At 38.7% G+C, this 23,239-nt stretch overlaps 1 protein-coding gene across 4 annotated transcripts in view; it reads right to left on the reverse strand.

Moving 5' to 3' along the window:
* GPD2 (glycerol-3-phosphate dehydrogenase 2 (mitochondrial)) overlaps nt 1-23,239 on the reverse strand; it is a 63,157-nt gene that overhangs the window by 11,884 nt on the left and 28,034 nt on the right. For all 4 annotated transcript variants that reach the window (XM_010563051.1, XM_010563052.1, XM_010563054.1 and 1 more), the window contains 4 exons: nt 22,258-22,421; nt 7,590-7,754; nt 6,679-6,823; nt 1,586-1,779 (listed from right to left, as the gene is read on the reverse strand). In XM_010563051.1, the coding sequence (XP_010561353.1) occupies nt 1,586-1,779; nt 6,679-6,823; nt 7,590-7,754; nt 22,258-22,421 (668 nt within the window). The remainder of the gene's footprint in view (nt 1-1,585; nt 1,780-6,678; nt 6,824-7,589; nt 7,755-22,257; nt 22,422-23,239) is intronic.

The raw sequence follows: 23,239 nt of genomic DNA on the forward strand, positions 1-23,239 counted from the left end.
ACCAATAGATAATTTAATGAAATTAATTTTGTTGCTTATTAAATTGCAGTAGAAAAATTGACTGATTTGCTTTGTACTGAAGTCTTTGGAACGTGGGTTGGTTTGGTTTTTTTCATACAACTTTCAAATAAATGATAATTGAAAATCAGTAAAAGGGTGTAAAAATATCCCCCAAAGAACACAAAATAGATTTCAGAAATCAATGGTGCTCTGCCAGCATGTTTAACCTGCCAAAATGAAGTGTTAATCACAGAAATAAGATACCATATTACGTTTATAAACTAATGAAACTAGAAAAAGCAGCATGCGTGACACTATAATTAAACAGTTGGAACACATCCAAGCCTGTGTAAGTTGATAACCCTGGCACTGTCTCTGGCAGCAAAAAGGCAGGTCTGCAGTGAGTTGATATGGCCAGCACAGTTGTTAATTCAATAACAAGCAATCTATAAACACTGCTAATTGCATATGTGAAAAACAGCGTGCACCTAGGTAGGTTTCATTCAAAAGAATTAAACACTTCATAATGTAGTTCTGTAAAATACCTTGCAAAATCTCTGTCTTATTCACATCCTTAACTCTACCAGCTACCAGACAGGTAGCTACCAGACAGGCCTACCGCACTTATTTATATCAACTTCTGCTCAGGAAACTTAAAGGTACATTTCCTGAAGACTTTTCCTGAACTTTATATAATACAGAGCCATCAATTATCCACTTCAGGAAACAAGTAATCTAGCATTTCCAATCATCAGACAGCAAGTTTTCCTAAATCTAAGGATGTTGCAAGGTTCCTGACAGAGTGCTTTTCAGATTTATTTTAATGCTGCTACTACAACGGAAATACAGAAGTACAAATGCTTTCATAGAATAATTTTTTTTAAAAGTCACTATGAAGGAAAAAAGCCTCTCTCCTTTAAACCAGCACTGAGTCAAAGCAGGCCAGCACCTTCTAACGAATGTGTTCTCAGCTCGGCTACTGAAGGGAACTGTCACCAAGGAATTTTTATAAATTCTCCTTTTTGCCCATTATACTTTCCTCTCCCACTGAAAAACTGACACTATTAGATATTTACCATATCAAGAAAAGTAAATTCTAAGAATAAAGTGCCTAGAAAAATGGAAATAAAAACAACGACACAGGAAAAGTCAGAACAACTTTTCCTTCAAGAAAAACAGGTGAATTATTTGATGTACTTGTGCTGATGTATGACCAAACTGTCCCAGTTCTGCAAAACCTTGCATCTGCCACCCAAAGAGACCAGAAAGACTTGGCTGTGCAGCTGGACAGCTAGCACCAGTTAGATGAAAGGTATGTGAAGTCTGAACATGCAGATACCAACTGGTTTCCATTTAAATAGTCCAAGTAGTGCAGGTGTATCTGGAAAAGCATCATTTTATAGCTCTGAAACAGAGATCACGATGACACTTATGTCCCACTAGTTTTAGAAACACCCAGATGCACAAGAACCATAGTTATCAGAGTCACAGAAAAAACTTCAGACAGACAGCATTTACTCAAACTGAAACGTCACAGACTTATCAGTACCTTCGCAGAGGAAAAACAGAACTGACAAAGGTTTACCTTCAACATCAACACTAAGGTAGTTGCGCACTTCATTCAAAATGAAGTTTATATCTTCTTCTGTTGGTATTGGATGGGAAGTAACATCAGTCGGGCTGTCTGTGGTCCCTGCAATAGTCATCTTCTCCCATGGCAGGAAGAAAATCACTCTACCATCGCTGGTGGCTGGGTCAAGCAAACCCATATTGTCAGGGCTGAAATAAAGAAGGGACATGGTTCAAAACAGGTCAGGCACCACCAGGGATTCTGTTCTTGCACACCTTGTACCCCAGATAAAGTATTAGAACATTATTTTTGCTCCTAGGTCAAATGATTAAAAAAAAAGAAAAAAAGCCAGAGATTTCACATGTGGCCATGACCTGACTTTAAATGGTACTCCCAGAAGTTTTGATAAATAAGGCCCTTGAATGTGATGTTCAGATATCACTAGAATTTGATTTCCTAAGCAAGTTAGCAGACCACAACCTTAAATCGAGCAATCAGGCCTTTGGCATCTCACATCTCCATTCACTCTGGAAAATCTTGCTCATTGGAATTTCAAATACAAACATGTGGAAATTCTAAAACAGCAATTACTTGAAACTCATTATGGAATGAACAACTGTTTTTAATCAAAAAATTGACAATCATTTATATTATGCCACAAAGGAAAGGGAAGGCTGAAACAGAATGCACGTTAAAATGGAAGAAATAAGAACAGAACCCTGATCTGTCTAAGTATATAACAAGAAAAATTAAAGATGAAATGTTATTAACCCAAGTTATCAATTATCTGCGCCCTGAACAGAGGACAAAAAGTAAAGACGCACAAAATCCCAATGACTTCTACAATCTGCATTCACAATAAAGGTGGGGTGGGAGGGGGCGAGGGTTAGCAACAGAAAGAACAAGTACAGAAAACAAGAGAACAGCAACGCTGAAATCATAAGCATTATGAGTACGTTTAAACAGTAAACTTCCAGTCATACTACAGCCTGGGTTTGTTAACCACCTGCCACTTCAACAGGAGTGAACACCCATAGACTCCCAAGGGATTTGGACCAAGAAGTACACTCCAAATGCTCCCAGCTCTTGCAGTCCTGACTGGGGAACCGTGTTTTGAGGAAAAGGCGGCAAAAGAGACACTAACTGGATGCTACTATTCAGAGATTTTTCATTTATTTATGCCAAGTGCTACAAACAGAATGATTCAGTAAAATGAAGAAAAACAGTAGTTCTTCATACAGGAAATTTTAATTTATGTATCAGTGTTTTCTGGTATAAAGTTAAAAAAAAAAAAATCCACAGGTACAAACACAGTTATCCTTGTGACTTATTAAATAGCTCTGCTTATATTGCAGAAAACAAAAGGCTTCTATAAACACTTCAAGGTAAACAGCTTTTATATAGGAAAACATTTAAGCTGGCCCTTTTTTAATTTTTTTGTATTTAAAGGAAAGATTCTGACTTTCATTTCAGCTGCCGGAAGTCCTTGTAAAAACATCTGCAGTCAGTTTAGCAGTCTTCAGGTTTTGCACCTATTCCTGATAACTCAAGGAGGATATAGAAAGTATATGGAAGGAGGATAGTAGGTATATATTTAGGTGGTAATAAGGACCATCAGCGGGGAATAATTCAGTGGACTTAAGTAACTACTAACACAATAAGCTGAAGCTAGACAAAGACCTGCTTGGATATGAATTATCTATTCAAGAGAGCTGCAAGCTGAATCACTGAATATTTCATTTTTAGGAAGTCTAAAGTGATTACTGAACGTAAGTTTTCAATATCTGGAAAGGCTAGAAGAGAAACTGAAAATTTCATATATGGCATGTATATTAGAACATTTTTTTAGATGATATTTATAGACAGCTTAAGCATACAGTTGCAGAAGTACAATTTAATAGGGGAAGTCAACACAGATTTGTGAAAGGTAAATCACGTCAGACAAATTATTACTTTTTAAAATGAAAAAGCTATTGATTTAGAGACAGGAAACTAGAGATTTAATATACAGTAGCAGAATATTCAGAAAACTTCAGACATTTTCTCAAAAGTATGAATTTTTTTAAAATGTGATTTTGTAAAAACTGTTAAAAATAAGGAAGAGAAAAAAGTAAAGACTTAAACCTAAGTTTCACCACAACACCTATGGACTGAAGCATTTTCAATTAGATTATGCAGCAAATTATGAGAAAGGATGAAAGGATGCCAATTAATTTACTGAATTAATGACTACCAGCTATCCTGGGAAGCTCTCTCTCAATCTCCTATTGCTATGTTTGTTCCATCTTATGTATGTAACTGAAAAGCCACCAAAACAAATGTAAAATAAGGTGTTTCCCACCAAAAAGAAGCATCTTAACACCCAAATATTGGCTGTTCTGGAACACCTCTGGAATCATGCTGCTGCACACCAGGAATACTTCTGAAACAACATGCTTTTATAAGACACAAATTCTTTCGATTACAGAATGGATGCGAGAATGTGGTAGGAGCTACAGCAATATCAGCCATTGTAAGATTTCTCTAGTAATCTTTAAAGACTAATAAAATGGATAAGTTCAGAATTGTAAACTCTAATATGAAGTATAAAGCAATGCCTTTACATAGAAATATAGTGGCAAAAGGTCTTGGAGTATAATACAGATGAATCTGAAGTGACTCTTTGTCAGCAAAACAAAGATCAAGATACCTGGCCTAATGGTAAAGCAATAGTATGATATTTAAGAGTTGACTTGAAACAACTGAATGTGTTTGGAGCATGTCTACTTTTTAAAAGGCTTCCTCTTCCAAAAAGCAGTGCAGTTAAATTGGACAATGTATGTTGAATGTACAACAAATCTGGAAAGAACCTTGAGAACAGATGACTAAAGTACACATAGAATGTAAGAAACTATAGACTACTGAACTAGACAAGATAATTTAACTGAAGGACAGATCAGAACTCTTGAGCTTGGAGTCAGGAAGTGGTTCATTCCTGGACATTAACTATGGCATTTTACAGAGCAGAACAGATACATGGAAGATCTCTAGTTGAAGAAGCATTTGACCAAAGCACCACAAACGCAGTTAAAGAACAAATAGGTGACTTTCTGTAGAGTAGAACTAAGGTTTAACAGACAAGTTTACCTGGAATCTGGAATGCAGAGCAGATAGGAAAATTCAATTAAGACGGAAAACATCTGAAATTTGTCAGAAGGGAGGGGAAAAAGGTATTGCATTCATAGACACATTTCAGGCAGGAAGCCTATCTGAACAAAAGTAGCCAAAACCCTCTCTCATTTTAGCAGACAATATACTTAAACAATAGGGAGTGGAAGAGACTTACTGCAGCTACTAGAATAGATATGTGTATACTAAAAATAGAATTAATGAGAGGAGGAATACTGGGACTATTAATGAAGAACATAAATGAGTAAGAAACCCATGGGAAATGAATGCATTAGGTTAACATTAGTTTTACAAAATCTTAACTATGTTTATAGCTAAAAACCTCTACCTGTTAAAAAATTTTCATTTGTGTGAGTACGGACCAAAATTCTATAAAGCATTTACCACAAGGCAAATGGACACAGTGAAATGACAATCTTCATTTGTTGAGGCATATTCCTTGGCACCAGGAGAAGACCTCATACAACTAAAGATTAAATATCATGAGTACTTCCTATTTAGCAGACAGCTCCCTGGTTTAAGCTATCCCACTTCAAGGAAATTCAGTACAGTTTTATCTAATCAGCTGTACTGCGGAGGCAGTGTGTGGGTAGATACTATTTTACAAGAAAAGTAATGCCCACATGCTGACATACACAGGGGAACAAGAAGAACAAGAATTCTCTACATTTCCAATTAAAATTATTAGGTTATTGCAGAATAAATAAATTAGAGCCCTCATGCATATCAAGCCATCTTCTATTTTGAATTTACAAAGCAAGTCAAAGTTCTAAAACTTTACATGTTTTTGCTGTAGGGCCATAAAGTCAATTACACACGTCCTTCTCATAGTATATGAGGAAACTAGGATTACAACCCATTTCTCAACATTGCTAGTGCTTTAAAGCAGCTATCAGGTCATTTTCCCATTTTTCACGTGGAAAGACACCAAAAATGAACAGAATGCAAGAGTGATTTTACACTAGGCCAAAAATGCCTCAATTTTACAGTCTATGGTCATGTCCTATTGGGACAGCTCTGGCAAAAACAACATGTTGTGCACTGGAAGTCTAAATTTATATTCACAGAGGAGTGCAATGATGATATGGAAGGCATTATTGTAAGTGCACTGTATCAACAGAATTGGGATAAGTCTATAAATGTGAATTTCCATTAGGATGCTAATGACTTCAGAAACAAAAGGTAATATTTGAGTTTCAACTGACAAGGCTTACTTGGTAGAAGGGGATTTGGTTTTGCACAGCAAATAAGGAAAGAAGCAGGAGTCTACAGAGAGCGTGCTCGCAGAGTGCCACGGGAACCTCTTCTGTAACAAGGTCAGCAGAGGGAGGCAAGTCCTTTCCACCAAAACAACCACGGGTGGGTGGACTTGTGTCCACAGCAGTGTCAGAATTTAATCGTGTTATTTTGAACTACTTCTTATATTGCCTACATGCTGCATTCCTATTTACTATGAGTGGAGTCGTAATGTGGCAGAGTACAGTGGCAGAGTGTCACTGCACAGAGTTCCATATTTAATAGGACAAGAGTTTTTGTATGAAGGTGGCAACCTCTCTGGAAGGTTTTATATGCTTCTTGTTTTCTTAAGGGGGGTGAACAAGCAGTCAGTACACTCAACTCAGACTCATCATTAAAAAAGGTGCCTTCACAAGCCTGTTGTAGATGCTGTGCCTAAATGCCCTTCTGCTTCATGAGTTCTGCCTTTGTGAGTTTTAACTAAGAAATATAAGACTTCAGCCGTTTCTGAATATATGAAATTGTTCTTCTAATTGGCACAGTGCCAGAACCCTCTTTAAAAAAAAAAAAAAACAAACCCCAAATAAAAATCAAATTGTGCATTCAAAACTACCCTAAAACCGACAAATATGTCTCTGCAAGCTTATTTATTACAGACACCAGCAGAGATTGTTACAAATGGTTTAGGCTTTGAATATCGTTACCTGTAATAACCAGGCATCACAATATGCACGCCTGCACTTGGCTGACAGATGTTTGGTACTTCCTGATCATCCATTTTGCGCACAGAGTCTGTGAAAGGTCCCGTAGCATTGATAACACATTTGGCTTTGACATCAAATTCCTGCCCTGTGAAAGAAAACAGTATCAATCACATACACCATTTGTTTTCCTGCTCACTGACACTCTCTATTATTAATCTATCTATGAACTTAACCTACTGTAAAGTATATCGTGCTTGTCTGAACAGAACAGCTGGAATGGTTTTTAAAAATTAACAAAGTTTTCACGTAACACCAGATTTGAAAGGAAATGTTTTACAGGGAAATTCCATCTTATCTGTAAAGGCAGAAGAAGGATGACTGGGTAGAAGAAGTTCAGCTGAAATCTGCCACTCAAACAAGAGAGATTTCAGTCTCAACCCGTAGACTTGGTAAATGGGATTATTACTGTACAGCACATAGCATTTTACAATATCATCTCTGCTTGACAGAAGGGTTTGGATGTAAAGCTTAGTCTACCCTGCCAAAACACTTGGATTTGAGTGAAAAATCTGACAGAAGTTAAAGATGATTGACACTAATGGTATGCCACTGCACTCTGGGAAGATGGCTCCTTTGTCGGTTCACTGATGTTTACAAACAGCATTGTTCCCCGCTCCTCCCTCGTTTCGTTATTTCTGTCTTTCTTTAACGAAGAGAGTATGCTCTCCTAAAGGGCTGTGCTTTCCGTTCAACTGCGGCACGGCAAAGCCCGCTGCAGAAAGCCATCGCTTCCACCCACCAAGCAGGGTGCTGCAGACCGAAGGGCGTGCGGTGCCGCACCGCGCACCGCTCAGCCGGCCGGCGAAGGTGGGCAGGAGGCTGCCTTTGGGTCCCGCTGGGATGGCACACACCTGTTAAGACGTCCCTGCAGCGCACCCCGCACACGCGCTCCTTCCCGCTGGCCGGGTCTGTCGTCTTGAGCAAACGCAGCACTTCAGCGTAATTGGCGGTGGCAGCGCCGTACCTGGCAGCAGTGAGGGCGATGGCGAGGTTCATCCGTGCGTCGTTGTGCTGTCCTGCAGCGGGGACGGGACCGGAGGAAGGACACCAGTCACCTCCAGCCACGGACTTGTGGTATGGAAGTGTGTCAGAACCGATCTGTCACATCTGTCCCTGTCACATTGAATAGGCGTGATGGCTGCTCGCGTCTAGCGAGAATTATTTAAAGATACATCCCCTCTGCTGTGCCAGAGCATCCGACTGCTGTATCGGCAGCAGCACGCCTCGCTGCGCTCCCCACACGGGCCTCTCTAGCACCCGAGACTATACAACATGACACAGCCTTTGCACACTATGGAACTGGGGATTAGTGCTCGTTCACCTCTGATTTGGGAGAGGACAAATCACTTCTTTCTTTACCTTTCCCTGTGCAATCACGCTGTAATTCTGTAACTGTATCTAAGTATTTGTTTGACAGTCCAACCAGTATTAATCAACAACTCCTACTAGCAAGTGTATCACACAACATTCAACATCCGAGAAACAACCTTTCAGAGACTGTGCCAATTATCAGCTTTCTATAACTGTTTTTTCTTGTATACGCATTTTAACTTCCCAACATACAACATAAAAGCATCACAAAAAGAGAAATAAGCAGACAAGAATTAATGAAGGATTCTTAACATATATCATTAAAGATTTATTACTGAAATTCCCTCGTTAAAGAAAACCAAGAGAGAGGCGGAGGGACCACAAGGGGAAGATGATTAATTACTTTGAAATACTGGCTTCACCTGAGACTTTTCCTATTTATTATTGCCACCGAAGTTAAAGTCCTGGATGCTGGCTAGAAAGAATTACTATACATTGAAGGGGCCAGGCTCTGTGTGTCCTGAATAATTAATTCACGAGAGGGCTAAACTTCCTGAGGTACGGTTCACTTCCCCACACTTTGGACCACTTCTATCAAAGATAATACTGATAAAGTGATAAATTTGTAATAGATATTGTTGTTGATTTATGTTGCCAGCATTCCCAACGTTTAGTATAAATGGTTTATGTAAAGTTTGGTCCTTCGGATTCTGCCTGTGCAATCTTGAACCACTGCACAAATAATCTGTTCGTAGCTAAAAGGGCAAAGTTATAAAGATGGGATCAATGGCCTCAAAGGCGCTTCCTCCCCTCCCCAAATTTCTCATTCTAACACAGACCAGATGATACAGTGCAATCAGTCTTCAACTACAAGAAAAAAAGTTATGCGAAGCGTACAGAAACAGTAACATGATAAAGCACCGATGAAGAAACAAACAGTAACTCCAATTCAACCAAGCAAACAATGCCCAGAATAAACTGCAAAAAAGAACAGCAAAACAACTGAGCAAGATGTCAGGAAAAGTTGGGGATGCTCCATCACACAAGATGCATAAGACTAAACAACCATCTGTCAGAAGTGGCAGGCAAATCGTTAAATAAATGCATCAACATTTATGCTGCCGTAGTGTCAGGGAATGGATAAAATTACCTTATGAGATTTACCTCAAACCTTAACATTTTAACACAGGGTTGAGGAAACGTACATCTTGTATATAGAGGGAGCACTAGGCAAAAAAATACAACAGCAACAAGCTACATTACAGTAGCTGCTTCTATGTAAAGCAGAACACAGCACATATGCCAAAGTAATGCAGGAAGCGCTCCCCTAGCCCAAAGTCGAAGGCTTTCAGAAGTGCAGTGCTCTGGAGACAACCCTCTTTATTGTGGTGCTTGATTTGGGGGACTGCCTGATCCACGGGATACTTCAAGTCTTGGCTTTACAGGACAAGAAACCCAGCACAAACCAGAAACACTACCCTCAAACAAGTGCCGTCTACATACAAATGAAACCCTGAAGTACCCACTTCCATGCAATAGGATTTTTTCATTTATTGTAGAAGGACCCCAGGGCTAAGAGGGTTTTCTTAGTTACTAATTGATCCTCCATCAATTTGTTCTTGCCATCAGTGCATAAGGTGGTACCCGATACAAACTGGTCTTCTCTGGCTAACACCAGGTGTGGATTCATCACACAAAAGCAGCACAATTTACAGTGTTAGCCAATATTAGCTTTGGTCTATGGGAAGTCTTACTGTTTGAATTTTGCAAGCTTGCCTCTTGTCAGTTTCATGACTTATTTGTCCAGACCAAAAGCAATCCAGAGAAGCCAATCAGCAGAATAAATAATGTGGAAACAGGTGTAATTTCTAAAAAGAACAAACATCTAAGTAACAATTGTTTATTAAGCCCCAAATCTGAAAGCTGCCCAGCATTTTGTTGAAACTCCTAATGCTCATAATGTCAGAGCAAGCTAAGGATATCCTCAGTGCATTTCAGGATTTGGACCACTGCATTCATGATAACATTTTCATGCTTTCTCTGAAACTCTCATCCATTTTGCCCTCATCATTATTCTGATGCGAGAAACCCCTTGCTATTACTCAATTCTCAGCTGTCCAGAAGGAACTCTGAGTGCCTATATAACGTTTTTGCAGGAAGAAGACTGGGAAATAACCAGTTCCTGATTAACTACACATGTAGAAAAAACCCACTGGCTTCAGACTGATGTGATCTACAGTGTGGAGTCCTAGAGTATTTCATAGTATAAACAGCAGAGATCTGTAGAGGTCTAGATTTGAAAGAAATGAAGAGTGACTTAGCAGCTCAGAAATTTATCATCTATGGAGAATAATACCAAAACAGTTTGGTAGAGATGCGGTCACAGTACAATAGTTTTCATACTCAGGAACGGCTTTTTTTTTTTTTTTAAGCCGTCCACCTTACATATGCACATTTTCCCACAGACAATTACATTAAAATCCTGCACTTTATATGCAATTATCTCTTTTTCTTGATATCTGAAGAAATGGTTGCTCTTCCTCCATGTACACCCCCCATTATAAAGGTACCATAGCCAGTTAAGTTCTTACTACAGCACCATTCAACAGCTGACAAAGCATATTTTATGCTGATTAAAGTAAAATTAGCTGTTTACATGTGTGCTAGTTTGGAATCAGGAATGTTTCTTTCTAAGAGATTGGTATGTGTCCTGGTACTTAGATGATCCTTACCACTCCAGAGAGAAACAGAAGGATGAAGCAAAGCAGATTCTGCATCTCAGCCTTTTTGACTTTTCAGTTAAATGCCATGCTCCCCAGGTAAGATTCAGAGATCCTCCAAACCCAAGATAAAAGCACCTCCAAGCTTAGCTTCCTCCAGAACAGACATGTAAAGCTTTCTTGACACAAGCAGTATTACCGTGTTCAGAAGATGCCCAGGAAACCCAAGGCATAGTTGTGTGATAAATGGCAAAGTAACCAAAAGCTACTAGTAACCTACTTAAGATACCTCTGCATCCATTGTTCTTCATCACTGCTCCAAAGCAAAACAAAGAAAACAACTACTCCCCCTTGCCACCAGAGGTAATCCCTCTGTGATACCATGGGGCTTTTTTTCCAAATGTTGTAAGACAAAAGGTTATTTTATAACAACAGAATGGCTAAGCCCAATTAATCTGGCATCCTTTTCCATAAATGATTAGGCTCCTGAAGATCTTGTAACTAACCTGTAGGCAATACAGTGAAATTACAATTATGACATTCACCAACAACAGATGTTCACAAACACCCTGCCCTGGAGAGGTCACTGCTGCTTCAGTCCTGTTGCTCAAGGGCTAGTTTTGAGAGCACTTGTTTGTTGTATGCATGTCAGCTGTCAGCTGGATGCATCTCAACGGTGGTGCAAAAGGCAGCCATACATCAGCATCTTTGGAAGAAGCGTCCAAGAGCCAACTGGTGGAACATGCTGAGTTTTGTTTGCAATTCTTCCCATGATACCGCTCAAAAATAAGAGGGCGTTTAAATCTTTTAAGTTATTTCTAGCAAGAAAAACTGAAAGAATCATCCACTTCATTATTCACTATTGTCATCTGCTTGTACTAAGTAACAATGGAGGGATACTTTAAATTTTTACTAAGGGTAGTCAACTTATCTTTTAATAAAACGCTGGCCTAAGTGCTTTCATTAACACTGAATCCTCCTTAAAAAAAATCCTTATTCTTAGAAGGCATATTGCTGAAGACATTTAGTGTGTGAAGACATTTTGTGTAAGTGTGTCCTACATCACATTAAGACCAACAGTGATGCCATTTGGTTTATAATTTCTTTTTTGTGTGTAATTTAGGAAAATTCTATTTTCATTCCTTAGTAGCAAATGTTGTATTTCTTCAAAGACGAACAGACAATGCTTCCGTTGGCACTAAGAGAATCCTCCCACAGAGTGCACATAGTGTACATTCAATTTTATTTTTATCAGTGCTGAACCACAGCCAGTAGTGGTAACAAAGCCCACAGACTGTAGAAATTTGTTTGTGACTGATTCAGTAGAGTTGTGTGAAAACCACAGTGTTAATAAGGCACTCTGGTAGTTCTAGTATATTCTGTCCTGTGTCACACTCTGACACCTATTACTTTTATACCAATTCCTGCTTTCTCCCCTGCAACTCTATTCAGTTGAAGATAAACAGCATGCAGTAGCCAGTGACTGCTTTTTTTTTTTTTTTTTTTTTTTTTAAAAAGCTGGAAGCTCTTTTAATCCTAAGAGGGTAACTTTTGTTCATATTAACCTTTTTATGCTAAGAACTAACACTTCGTTATTGAGTATACCTGCTGCATGACAATTAGTCATGTGACAATGCACGCAAGGATTGCAGCAATTGCTCCGAATACACTTTGGCTCATACTGCAACAACATAACTGTAATATGTGGTTTTGCAAACTTCTTGCTTTAAAGAACAGGTTGGTCCCTGCAACGGACATGAAAGCCTTCTCACCTTTTCTCAATTTACAGTCTTTTCTGATTAGGCATATCTAGTTATTGCTGTGGAGGTCAAGTTTAATGGAGAGTTGGAAATTAGCCATGCAAGAAGCTATATGACAGTCTTAATGAACTTTCTCAAGAGGGCAAATCTTTCCATAGAGCCACCTACCAGGTTTCTTTTGAAAGGAAAAATACATTAAAAAATTTCTTTGAATGAAAGAACTAAGTCCACAGTATGGTCACAATTTTATACCCCTACATAATGCAGCCATACAAATAAGTAGGGTTTTTTTCGTTTTCTTTTAAAAAGCTGAGGGGATAAAGGCAAACAAATACTTGCAAATTAATCCCTTGCTTGTATGTTACTCCTTTACTGATACCAGTGAGCTCCACTTATTTGACTAGAATACTTAACTGCAACTCACGAGGCAGTCCCTTGGATCTGGAACCCACCCAGAAACCTATCACCCAGCATCAAGATGGGGATATTACTGGATCACCACAATAATGACACCCATTCTCCCTAAAACCACTGGTATTCTAAAAGTTATTTTAAAGTGTATTTCTGTACCTGTATGTTATATTCTTACAATGGCCTTGCACTAGATAACTGCACACACATAGTAAAGAAAAGCAATGCATGAAATCAAATAATTTATTTCATGTGCATGAAAGTTTTCTTGCTGTGTATATACAAACCTTACCAAAATCTCACCAAATTTAAGGCTGATGAGTGATAATTATATATCACTATACATAACTAACTTACCAGGACTGCCCACATCCTCTAATTTTTAAATAAGTGCTTAATTGCATGAACAGTTTTATTACAAGCATTAAAACAGGAACTCAACATCTGTTGTACATGCGGAAATCAGTTATATCCAAGTTTAGGCATTATGAATCAGCTGGAGTGACTCAAACTTGTTCCAGACTTCTCTGAGAAAGAACTCAGCAAGTTCTTTTCCCCAAACCTAAGTAGAATAAGTTCAGAGGTAAACATCAAATTTGACTCGTGAGTCACAAGTCATTAAAAATGCCCTCAGAGCTGAACTATTTCTTGCTCTCTGAATCACCTGAAACTTAAGTCAAGTCAAAAATTCGCTGAAAACTAACAGACTTTCTAGGATACGTAGCATGCACGCATTTGTTCTTGGACTGCTTCAGAGGGAAGAGCGTTCTGACTCAGTTAAATCAGTTCCATCACACCCACATATAACAACACAGCAATATCACACCAGACTGTTAATACTTCTCACACAAATCATGTATAATTTGAATTCTGCTTTCCACTGTGTTATCTGTGCTGCTGAAATACAGCGCAACCAGGTGGGAAGAATGATACACATCTAAATATGCACTTTGCATTGGGAAAAAAACACACACCCCACAAATTTTAGTTCTTTAAGATCTGCCTTAAGACGCAGGTATTTTCAGCCCTCACTCTGTAGGAGCTTTAATGGAAAAGAAAGCCCTGAGTTTGGCCTTCTCACAGGTAAATTTATTCTAACAGATTCAAACTCAGGTTTGACACATCGAGTTTAAACAGTAGCAGTAATTTTAAATCATTTCTTGCTTCCTCCATTTAGCACCAGCTTAGACCATAAGAAATAAACATCCCAATTCCTGTGAGTGATAGAGGTGAAGAAGTAACCATCACCATCCGATTTTAAGGTTCTTCTCCTCAAGGGTCTGAAAGAACTAATGCCCATTTACCAATAACAGCTACATTTATCAAACCTTAACACACACAGCTTGCGAGTGCACTGCAGAGACCACCCAAGATGCAACGTAACCACTATTTTACAAGACAAGCTTAGGGAACTTAAGAAAGTCGAGACTATTTTCATAAGGCAAGGTTAAAGGAATGGAGGAACCTGTGACCAAACAAGTTGCACGTATGGATAAAAAGAAACGAGATAACAATGAAGATTAGGAAATGAAAGTACAATACATCCAACTTATATACAGATTTATAAACAAATGAATAATATAAGCAAGAGACAGGAAGCCCATAAAAGCTTTTTTTGTAATTAAAAAAAAATTTAAACATCACAATACCCTGAGAATGTCTGTCTAATCAGGTCTACTGCCAAGTTATGGTACAGAAGCTAAAACTTGTATTGAAACTAAGATATCAGAATACAAAAATAAGCCACAATATCCAGGCACATCAAGCAAGAGACAAAATTTGGAATTATTGTTCTGTGCTACTGCTTTATAATTATGTTGTTTCCCACTTCTTTTGTATCAGCCTTCAACTTGTCACTACAATCATATTGCAATGTCAGTGTAAGTAAAAGCACAGTGTTAAAATGAAACTAAACATTGTCACTGTCAGTTTATGGAAACGGCGCTAAAATGTCACCATGAACGACTGTCACGGCAGGTCTGCTGCGGCCGTGCCACCGCACCAGAAAGAAACGTGATGATGTCAATACAGCTTATCGCGTACCCGCACGGCATAAGAGCTGACTAGTACTCCCAACACTCACACCAATAGCTTAGATTTGGGGCAAACTTAAATTTTAGGCAAACTTTGCTTTGCACATGGCAGTAACTATTTTTTAAGCCTAAATGAAGTAGTGATCAATTTGTCAGCTATTGCATGTTGCATTCAGCAGGAGGGATGCTGACCTCCGCTGTGCAACCCAGCGGAGAGACCAGCCGGGGCCGGAGGGACCAGCCAGGGAACAAGAAGTCACAGGACGGACAGACTGCCGTGCCAGAGCTGCAGAGAGGCCGCGCTGCTCCTGAGGACGGGGACGTGGCACGCTGCAAGCGGCCGGGACGGGCAGTCGGGTGCCAGCTGGAGGGGACCTCATGTCCCGAGCAGTGCCCGGCAGGAGCAGGCAGGGCTGCCACTGATGGACGGATCCACCCCATCCGACCAAGGAGTCGGGCAGCAGCATTTTAACAGCTAATTCTCCCCCAAACCTAGAGAAACCCAGCGCGCGAATGGATACAGAAACAGGCCAGGAGGTGCTGGGCAAGGTGAACTCTGCCGATGGGGGAGGAGTGTGGCGAGGAAGATGAGCAACGTGCACCTTCCCAGCCCTTCCTGAGGACCAGGGCTGCTCCGGCCCCATATGCCGACCGACACAGGGACAGCCACCGGAGCGGGGGAAGGAGCAGCAAGATGTACAGGCATCCCGTAATCTGTTTTCCTTCAACATACATATAATCATACCTACAATATGGAACAGTGTACATATTAACTAATGACCGACTATTAAGTTCACATAAAATGCACACATATAAATTACAGCAGAGTTACATGCTTCGATGGAGTCTTTCCCCTAAAAGCCATGACACACTGGGGAACGCTCAGATGTTTGTGGCACAATGTGCAAATAATGTCGTTTTGCTCAGGAATAATCTTAAATCTTTTAGGTAACATGATCTGAAGAATTACTCCCCGTTCACTTCTTAAGGGACACAAAACCCATCCTTTGCTTATACGAGCATTAAAAAAAGAAAAGAGAGAGGCACAGAATTCACTAGAATATTCATCATTTCCAACCTTAAACCCACAGCGTACAAACAGACGAATCCAGCAAGTCAGAGAGCAAAGCCAATTTAATCTGTGGCTCCCCTGAGGTAAATGTAGTTCACAGTCCTGCCCCCACCCCAACCTCAGCCATAATCCCTGCTTCCTGGAGGTAAGAAAGCACTGGAGTGAGGAAAATTCTGCAGCAGGATATAATGATCCAAAATGACAGGGACAATAATGACAATGAATTTCATGTCTCCCAGTCATGAGCTGGGGATGCTTGACTGGGCTGACTTACACAATTAAATTGTTACAGGTACAGCAGGAGATGCAGTTATCATCTGCATGCTTTTGGGAAGGACGCCTCCAGCAAAAGGAAGAGTGCTGCGGATGCACAGTCCCTTTTGTTAGAAGCAAACGGCCGCTCCTGCAGGGATGCTTGTGTGGCTGCACCCTTTGACAGAGGCAAAACTGGGTTAAAGATGCAAGCCATTTTAGGCTATTGATTTTATCCCTTTTGAAAATGATAAAAGAGCTCTGACGGATAAAGCACGGCGCGACTTGAGCCACCGTGCACTAAGAAGCACTACAAGCAAGCAGAGACGCAATGGATTTTATCAGAGAATTGGGAAGCACCATTTATAACGGATCCCCACTAGTGTTTATACTAATGCCAACAACGAAAAATACTATCGCTTCTATAGGTCCAGCCAGAGACCTGCATTTTATTTTACATGCATTCCACTAGAGGCAGCCAGTATTACCTTTACAAGCCTTCTCGTAGCAGGCTGCCGATTTTCTTCAGGATTTCACACACAACTCTATTATACAGAACATGGGACAAAATGTATTTGAAAGCAACGGGATATGGAGAATACGCATAGTATTTTCCAGGTTATACCTACAGTTAGTGTGCCTGCAAGGCTTCTCTCGTTCATCCAGCTTCAATTTTGAAATACCAAGAAATATGGTTAGCCGTGTATTTCACCTATAGAAAGTCTTTTTAGTGACAAACTGTCAAAGAGTTTTTATATCCAGGGAAGGAAAAAAAGTCATACAGTTGTCTGCATCTGTAATAGGGTAATACCCCTATTACAGCTCAACATTCTCAAAATATTAATTTGTCAAATATGAATTATAAAGCTGTAACATTTCATAATTCAGGACACACTCAAATACTAGGAAAAATAGCTACAAGAGCCTAAATAAAAAAAAAAGCATTTATTCCATTTTTGACAGCTTAATGAATGCCCTACTCTTTTGCATTGATTTTTGTGTGTATGTGCGTCTGTGTGTGTGCATGTGTGCCTGGGAAGGATTTCTCATGGGGTTTGCTGTAAACAAGGAAAGCTAAATCCTCTGCCAAAGCTTCTTTTTCTACCTTTAAATAACCTCCATATTAAAATATTTCAGGAGAGAATATAGACAAAAGTACTGAGAATGCAAAAAGTAAAGAACAATTACATCCCAGCAAATACACTGGAAATTTGTAGAACAAGACATTAAACAATCAAATACCTTGATGTGGCAAAACAGTCACTGGAGTAGTATATGTTAATTCGTGCGTTCAGAAAATAGCAGTAAATTCAAAGAGCAGGGTCAAGAAAGCCCTAAAAATCTTAAATTCATGACTGATTCCAGAACACAAATTTTCCTTACACACCTAAAGGCTCATCTTGCAAGGCAAAATATGTTAACAAAAAAAGTCTGCAAGCACCTAGAGATAGAAAAATAATGCATCTTAAAAAGAATTGCGCCACTTTAATTTCTAAACACTTTAAATTGAAATATTCTGGCCAGTTGGATTTCTGCTTTAATGTTTTTCCTAGTTCTTAACATAATGAACTATATATAATTTAAATGGAGATTAATCCTTCCATTTAAAGTGCTTTAAAATAATTCTGCTTATGATCTTGAGATCTCAACCCAGCTTCTCCATAGTGCCTCTTCTCCAGTTTTCCTTGAGCTACATAAGTGGAACTGACAGATCACTGCTCAGATAGCAGCCACGTTCTTCCCCCAAAATGTTGCCTTTTTGCTATTCAGGAGTATCCTAATACCAACAAATGCTAAATGAAGTCTGACATGTACCCCTAAGAAACAAACTTGTAAGTTGCGGCTTCAAAGAAAACCTTGAATAAATAGGACACATTGTGTACACCCAGGCTAACATCCAACATATGCTTTAGTTTCCTGATGCTGAGACAGAGCAAGAATAGCCTCTGGTAAAGTCTGTGATTTGCTATTGCTGGTACTTCCAACATTTATAACGTACCTTTTTTTTTTTTGCCTGTATAAACAATTTTAAAAAATGTAATTAAGAAGACCACAACATTTCAGAACACAACATATTCATGAATAATGGATTATTTGACATGCCACTAGTTTGATCAACAATTACAAAACAAAACAAAGGGCATTCCTGAGCTTACTGGTGGCAATGTTCTTTTGCAGAGGAAAGTCATAACTGGACAGGTGGCTTTACCAAATAAAAAATTAACCTACCTAATGAATGTTTTTAATTCTTCCCTTTGGTGGTGGTGACCAACATGCCAAACAGTGTGACATTGCTAGTAGGTGCTATTAACAGCTACAGATACAAAGAAAGTATGACAGAGACAGGAATAGAGAAAGGCAAGAAAACAAGATAAAACTACATTTAACTGCACATATAGAATCAGTTAAGACACTCCATTCTTAAAAGGCCAAATTATTTATTCATTATTTAGGGAAAGACAAAGAAGGGATGGACAGAGAAGATAAAGATATGACCTACTTTAAGACTTTTTTTTTTTGCCATTATTTAATGTTCTATTTTATGACTAATCCTTCTGAAAGAACTAAAAGGAGTTTAATTCAATCTTATCATCCCCTTCTCTACTTTAAGTTCAATTCCCTTTCCCTTTTGTCTTCCGTTCCTCCAGATTTAGGGCATGAAAGTATATCATTAAAATTCAAGTATAATAATTTACAAGATCTAAAGTGTGCTTACTGAAACATTATGACTTAAAACAAGTTTACTGTGGACCAAACACAGGTTAATTGATCACGGTAAAATAATTAATGTGTTACAACACAACGTGAGCCCATCTATACCATGGACCATAGGCTGACCCACAGAGGAGTCACTACAGACAAAATTCAGTTCTGAAATGTGGCATGTTAAGAACTGATGTAACATTGTAGTTGGAAAGTTTTTATTCTGGACTGGGTACAGCCTCAAAGCACCCAAATGTAAATTATGAACTCACAAATTTGATACTTTAGTCCTTCAGAACCACTTTATTCTTCTAGGAAATTGAGGTTTGGTGGAGCTTTGAGAGGTTTTTTTTTAATTTTTTCACTGCAAAACACCATTTCTTTAAATTCTGCATAAAAATGTGGATAACTAAGCTGTAGTCTTATAACTAAAGCAAAATAAGGTCAGATATACTAGCATGAACAAATAGTTTCACTGGCAGCAAAACTTCAAGTCTATTTTTGCTATCTCTCACCAAATTAGTCCAAGTCCTGCTAGCATTGCAGCTGTTGCTCTGATGGAGAATTGTTAGGAGACTCTGCCAGCTACCTGATTTTATGAAACCTGTATAAATATGTATGAATAAACAGTGATTACACAATCCTCTTTCTCCATTAAACTGCTCCTCAATAATCTGTACATTTCCTTTTTTTCTCTTTTCTATTTTACACTTCTTTGTTTCAAGTATACAGACTGCGGGTTTGTTTCCTATTGCTTGGGAAGGCAGCAAAACCATCAGAGGCATCTCTCAGCTGAGTTCTGCACTGTATTGCTGCACAGATGTTTTCCACTAAAAGACCACATGGTATCTTCATGCTGAACTTTTAGATTTATTGCAACACTGTTTAAAATCATTATTCGTCCAAGAAACTTGAAGACTGATTTTAAGGCTACCTTGTAAATGCATATCTTTGGAATGTTGGGGTAGTAAATAGCTATGATACATCCAAACTATTTATTTAATCAGAAAAAACTTCAATAGAATATAAATAGATTTCAAGTTATAGTGCTCTTATGAGAAGTGTAATTACAGTTAAGAGAACCACTTCGTTCTTCTTGCATGCTCCTGGGATCCCTTAAAATAGTCTAAGGGATAGCTTATGATAATGAAAAAATAATTCTGAGTTACTTCTATGTATGCTATTTGCAGCAGCTATCGTTACAGTATACAAAAAAATACCACAATCCCATAACAAATTTTGCTTCTGAATAACCTTATTTCCTCTAGACCTTAAAAATTTAAGATAGAGAAGATGCAGTCTCCATCAGAGATAAGTAAAAAGCAAGTCCATCATTTAAATCTCAGCCTACTCCCAAATAAGAACCTACACATGTATATTCCTACACATATGTATAATTTAGTTTTTTTTCATTCTGCTGGGCTCTGTATGAGACAACTTGCAATTATCAATGTATGCTTTTGCCAGAAGCCTCATAAATACTATCAGAGTCCAGTGTGTTTTGAGAGTCCCTCCTACTTCTTCCCAGTACAAAAGCCCCTATTGATAAGCTGATTAATAGGGTAAATGCAGTTCTAAAAAGGGAAAAGAACTACCTTTATAATCAATTTTGTGTGAAGACCTTTCTGGCTGCCAAAAGGTCAGAAACTACATCTTCAGGTACAAACTAACTAGAACTGTACCACTACTGAAGTAAATCAGTATTTAAGCTATTTATTCTTTGGAGGGCTCCTCCAAGCCTGCAAGGAATCTATGGCTTCTTGCCCTATCCTGAACACATTTGACATTTTGATATTACCTAGCTGGCCCCACTACCAAAAAAGTTTTACAAAACTTTCTGTCTTGAAAAGGAAGTAGAAGAAGACTGGAGATGGAAGAATACCAATCTAATTAAAAACACATCATGAAACAGCATACAAGTCTGCTGCAAAGAAAAGATATTCCATCTTCTGGATATGCCAAGATAACCAAGTGCATCAAGAAAGCAATTATGGCAGTATACCCTGGTACTCCAGCTTAAGCAGTGAACTTCCCAGCATTTAGAATCTGTACAAGTTCAGTATTTTTTAAATACCATTTGGGGATGTAACTTGCATGACATTAGAAAATATTGAGATACAGCAGTCTGGATAGAGCTCAAGACACCTGTACATTAACACAAGTACTAATATTCCGGACAAGCAAAGCTTCTGTCAAGTAAGCCAACTAAACCTTCATCAATTTTATTTCAGACTGCCTTGTGTATCTCTAGAGTCTGAAGGGACAGAGTTAAATTCTTTGCTTAGCAGACCCACTGCGGCACCTGTTGCTATACAGCTACGCTAGGGGCTTATTACCAGACTTATTTCACAGAACAAGGCAAAAAGGCTTATCCATTCTCGCATTACAAACAAGAGTGACACTCTTTCTAAACGTGAATACACATGAACACTTTTGAACATGAAAATTGCTATTTCTAGATGACTGCAATGAGTTCTGTTAAATCATCATTCTATTTTGAATGAACATCAAAAGACATGCAGAAAGCATATTTATTTTCTCCCACTCAGACACTGAATTTGTTTAAGTGTTATACACAAACATACCTAAAACTAGCTGATACAATAGATGAAATAACTCGAGCTGGAGGCATTTTTCCTCTCATGAATTTATAACCCTTTATTTAAAGGGGTTTTAACAGAAACCATTCATGTCTTACAACAATCTCTACTATTTGATTGCAATTACAATGAACACTATCTTTGCAGAGCAACCAATTTTACTGGTGATACAAAAAGTTATTGATCCAGGCCTCATCCAACCCAGTGCAAGAACCACAACCAGCAGCCAGATCATCTAGGTAGGTTTGAAGTATCTGCACAGTGCAAGTGCTACAGCAAACCATTTAACATTACTGGAATGATCACTTTTTCTTGACTTATGATACCTCAGAACAAGTGTTCAGTTTGAGAAGTGTGTAGCAAAATCATGCACAGCTAGAAAGTTGTAGGGAATGGAACTACACTAGAATGCTTCCACGTATCACTACACCTCCTAGCCAAGAAAACTAATATATTCTTTCTTACATCCCATAAGTTACTGTTGTGAAAAACATAATTTATCTACCAAATTAATGCTTAAGATGCAAGTTGAATCCTTCAAGTTGTTGTTCTTCCCTTTAGAAGGTCAATGTACGTGATCTACAGTGGCATACTTGTGTTTCTCCCCCCTCAAAACACAGCACAATGTAATAATGAAAGCACAGAAAGGCAACATACCATCATAGTAGACAATAGCTCCAACAAGCTCGTCTTTGCGTAGCATTGGAAAGTGCTCCAAGGCTCTTGACTTGCTAAGGACATAACTACTTTTCAGACACTGACTTCCTGCCACGAGGTCATACAGTTTTATTCCAAACCAGTAGTATGGCAACTGCCACCATCTGCAGGCAAAAAAAATTCCCCATGAAGTGAAATTAAAGAAAAGAAATTTAAAAGTGCATGCATACACTGTTATTGTAATATAGACCATGTCAAGTAACACAGTATGTTCTATTACACCAGTTTTACTTTGTGCCATCATACAAGTCCGTGTTATCACAATATAGTGTAAATATGCAAGAACTTATGTATTGTTCACTACTGTTTTCAACTGATCTACTCACTGCAGTTAGTCAAGCAGGTTCAAGGCTTTATTTATTCTAGAATTAGGATCACAAACTGGCTTTTTGTACTTCAGTGTAAGGTGAGATATTAAAGCTCTGTGTTGAAGGGAGAACCAAGCTGTGTGTGCAAGCTGAAAGAGTTCCTCATATGCACATCTTGAATAATACCTCCTACACAAACAGGACCAAATAAATGCAGCCAACTGCTGGCCTACATGAGCTCCAGCCTCTTTTATTAAGATAGGAACAAAGCCACATATTAAGATCATTCAGTAAAAACTCACTGCTCTAAGTAGCCTGTTACAGTGAGTAACTGTTCTTACAGATCTAAAACCATAACCCAAATCACTTAAATTCTCTCATATGAGAAACAAACTGCTCTCTGAATACCAAACCATCATGTGCTGTGGAAGGCAAGTGCACTGAATTACTGCACTGAACGCTGGTGGTGGTATGGACTAAACAGCACATTGCTAACAACACTATGATAGCATGTGTTGAAGACAAGGTTGTACTGGAAAGAATAGCAAATAACATCCTGGGAATGAGAGTTCATTCCACTGCAAACTCCCCTCCTCCCCCCTATTGAGGTGGTA

This window comes from Haliaeetus leucocephalus, unplaced genomic scaffold (assembly GCF_000737465.1).
Source record: "Haliaeetus leucocephalus isolate CR32 unplaced genomic scaffold, Haliaeetus_leucocephalus-4.0 Scaffold163, whole genome shotgun sequence".
NCBI lineage: Eukaryota > Metazoa > Chordata > Aves > Accipitriformes > Accipitridae > Haliaeetus > Haliaeetus leucocephalus.